Raw genomic sequence first — 2802 nt, 5'->3', positions numbered from 1 at the left:
GTTCACAGGCTGCCTTGAGGGTGCCGGCTTGGTGTCGGACGAGTGAGCAGAGCTGGGCTCTGCCTCATCCCTCCTGGGCGAGGGGATGCTGCCGGGGGGCTGCCGAGGCGACGGGCGGCCCCAGGCCCTCCTTCCGCCTCCCGCTTTGTTTTACTTGAGGTTTTATTGCGTTTATCGCACGCCGGGTGGGTCCTGGGGGAGGCGGCAGGTCCGGGCGGCCGGCGGGTGTCTGCACCGGGGGGGCGGGGGGGGGGCGGATGCGGCGTTACCGGCATGGGCGGTGTTAACGGGGCTGGATTTGTTTCCTCCTGCCTGAGATGAGCCAGTGAGCGGAGAGATTCCCCCAGCCCCTCGTGGAGAAGAGACCTCCGTACACACCCCCTCTGTATTTCATGTGTACGCATGGTGTCCTAAAGCAATTAGAAACCATTTGCAGCTCCAAAGCAGTCACGCTGTTTTTTACCCCAGGGGTTAAACGTCCTCGCCCGCTGGATTACTCGGAAAATGGAGGGATAGGAGCAGAAACGGGCAAGAAAGCTGACGGTCAGCTGGGAGGAAGGGGAGCCTCCAGGGAGGTCCCAGGAGGGCATCGCCGAGGCCGGGGCGTGCTGAGAGACACTCCGAACCCGGCTTTTACCTCTTCCCTTCCAGGTAAAAATCCCACCGTGGCAGCTACGTGCGGGCGAGCAGCTGTAGTGACGGATTATTTCTCTCTGAAGGAGGACAGTCCTTCGGGCAGGGAGGATGAAGAAGGCTCACAAGAGGGTGCTGGAGCCCCCATCCTCTGCATCAGGCCCTGCCAGACCTGCATCCCTGGTGCCCTCCTTGAACAACCAGGGACGGCGGCAGCTTCAGAGCTGGCGGTCCCTCTCCTGAAAGGAGCCCGGCTCACCCACGACCTCCAGGAAACGCCTCGTGCTTTATTTCCACGGCCTTATACACGGGGGATCCCCCCCCCTGCCCCAGCCCTCTTCTTCCCTCCCCGAGGGAGGTGATGCTCCACGGGCAGGAGCTAAGGGGGTCTAACGCAGCGCCCCACCGAGCCTCCTGGGCCTGGGGAGACACCTCCAGCCGAATCGGAATCCCTCGGGCCTCGGATCAAAACTGTTACATCAGTAAATTAAAAAAAAAAAAAAAGCCCAAACCAACAACAGAAAACACAGCCCCAAACCTGGACGTTTATACAGAAAAAGAGCATCACAAATTCCTAATGTAAGCACCGGCCAGCTGTGTGCACTTGTAAAGTTGTTATAATCCCCCTCCTTGTTATAAACAGGAAAGTACATAATATAAAGCAACAGGCCCGCATTCACAAATACTGACCCTCCTCCCAGCGCCTGCCAAATTCCCCTTTCACGAAGCTCGCTGCACCCCGGGAGCCTCCCCCCGGCAGAGCCCGGCCTGCGCCGCCAGCCTCGCCCGCGGCTGCCGCGGAGCCCCCGCTTCGCCCCGCCGGGGCTCGGCCTCCCCTCCGGCCGCTCCGCTGCCACCGGCTCCCGCTGGCTGCACACCTCGGCCACCGGCACCTGGACCTCCCCCCCCCAAAAAAATAACCCTTCCCCTAGGACAGAAACAGGCCCCGCTTCTTTTCTCCCTGCGCATCATCCCTGTCCCAGCGCTTGCTTCTCTTCTGATCGATCTCCTTCTCTCTCTCTTTTTTTTTTTTTTTGGGGGGGGTGTTTAATACCCCTCTTTTCCTCCAGGGTTGCCTTGCCCGTTCCTCCCCGAGCTCCAGCAGTGTACATCCTGCTCTGCTGTGTGTGCTTACAGCGTCAAGGGGTGGACGTGATATTTCAAACATCAGATCAGTGCGTTTATATATTGGGTGCCCGGAAATTTTTCCAAATAAACACAGCTTGATTCGACTTGGGTGGGCAGACTTATCAACAGACTAATTCTATAAACAAATGAAGGAATAACCCGGAGACCATTGGCTGGTACCAGCAAGACACGTGGAGAGAGCTTGGAGTTTTGTAGCAATGAAATTTTAATTAATGTGGGTGGGCTGAGAACACAAACGACTGTTTATCAGAGACAATTTATTTTCCAGTGCTAAGTCAACATATAATAGCAAACTTACAACAATTATTTAACTTTTTTTTTTTTTTTTTAAGAGCTATGAAGCAGGGACAGAGGCAGAGCGAGCTCGTTCAGGCAGGGCTGGGATCTGAGCTAGCACAAATAGCTCCCTGGTGGACTCTCCCCGGGTTCCTGCCGTGCCCTGTCCCTTCTCCCCGCTCCGAGGGGGAAGACCCGGAGCTAAAAGCCCATCCGCGATGAGCCACATTTACAGCAGCCACCTCTCGCCCATGGGCAGCTCCTCCATGGTGTATCTCCCCGCGGCGCTGGGCTTCGCCTCCAGCAGCGTGCTCTCCCGGCAGGACCCCCCGCAGAAGCCCCCGTACAGCTACATCGCCCTCATCACCATGGCCATCAAGGAGGCTCCGGAGCAGAAGGTGACCCTCAGCGGCATCTACCAGTTCATCATGGACCGCTTCCCCTTCTACCACGACAACAAGCAGGGCTGGCAGAACAGCATCCGCCACAACCTCTCGCTCAACGACTGCTTCATCAAGGTGCCCCGCGAGAAGGGCCGACCGGGCAAGGGCAGCTACTGGACCCTGGACCCCCGCTGCCTGGACATGTTCGAGAACGGCAATTACCGGCGGAGGAAGAGGAAGCCCAAAGCGGCGGGGGCGCCGGAGGCGAGGGGCGGCGCGGCCCCCGAGGAGGGCAGGCGGCCGGGGCTGGGCGGCCGCCCGGAGGAGCCCAAGCGGCTCCGGGGCAGCCCGGGCGCCCAGA

The 2802-nt window shown here is 59.2% G+C and overlaps 1 protein-coding gene across 1 annotated transcript in view; it reads left to right on the top strand.

The window, feature by feature from the left end:
- The first annotated feature begins 2276 nt into the window (after window positions 1-2276).
- The window catches only part of FOXL1 (forkhead box L1), a 1094-nt gene continuing 568 nt past the window's right edge, over window positions 2277-2802 (top strand). The window contains exon 1 of the mRNA XM_026092035.1: window positions 2277-2793. Coding sequence (XP_025947820.1) covers window positions 2277-2793 — 517 coding nt within the window. The remainder of the gene's footprint in view (window positions 2794-2802) is intronic.

Source organism: Apteryx rowi, unplaced genomic scaffold, assembly GCF_003343035.1.
Source record: "Apteryx rowi isolate R43461 unplaced genomic scaffold, aptRow1 scaffold_94, whole genome shotgun sequence".
Lineage (NCBI taxonomy): Eukaryota > Metazoa > Chordata > Aves > Apterygiformes > Apterygidae > Apteryx > Apteryx rowi.
This window is presented reverse-complemented; position numbering and strand designations above follow the sequence as displayed.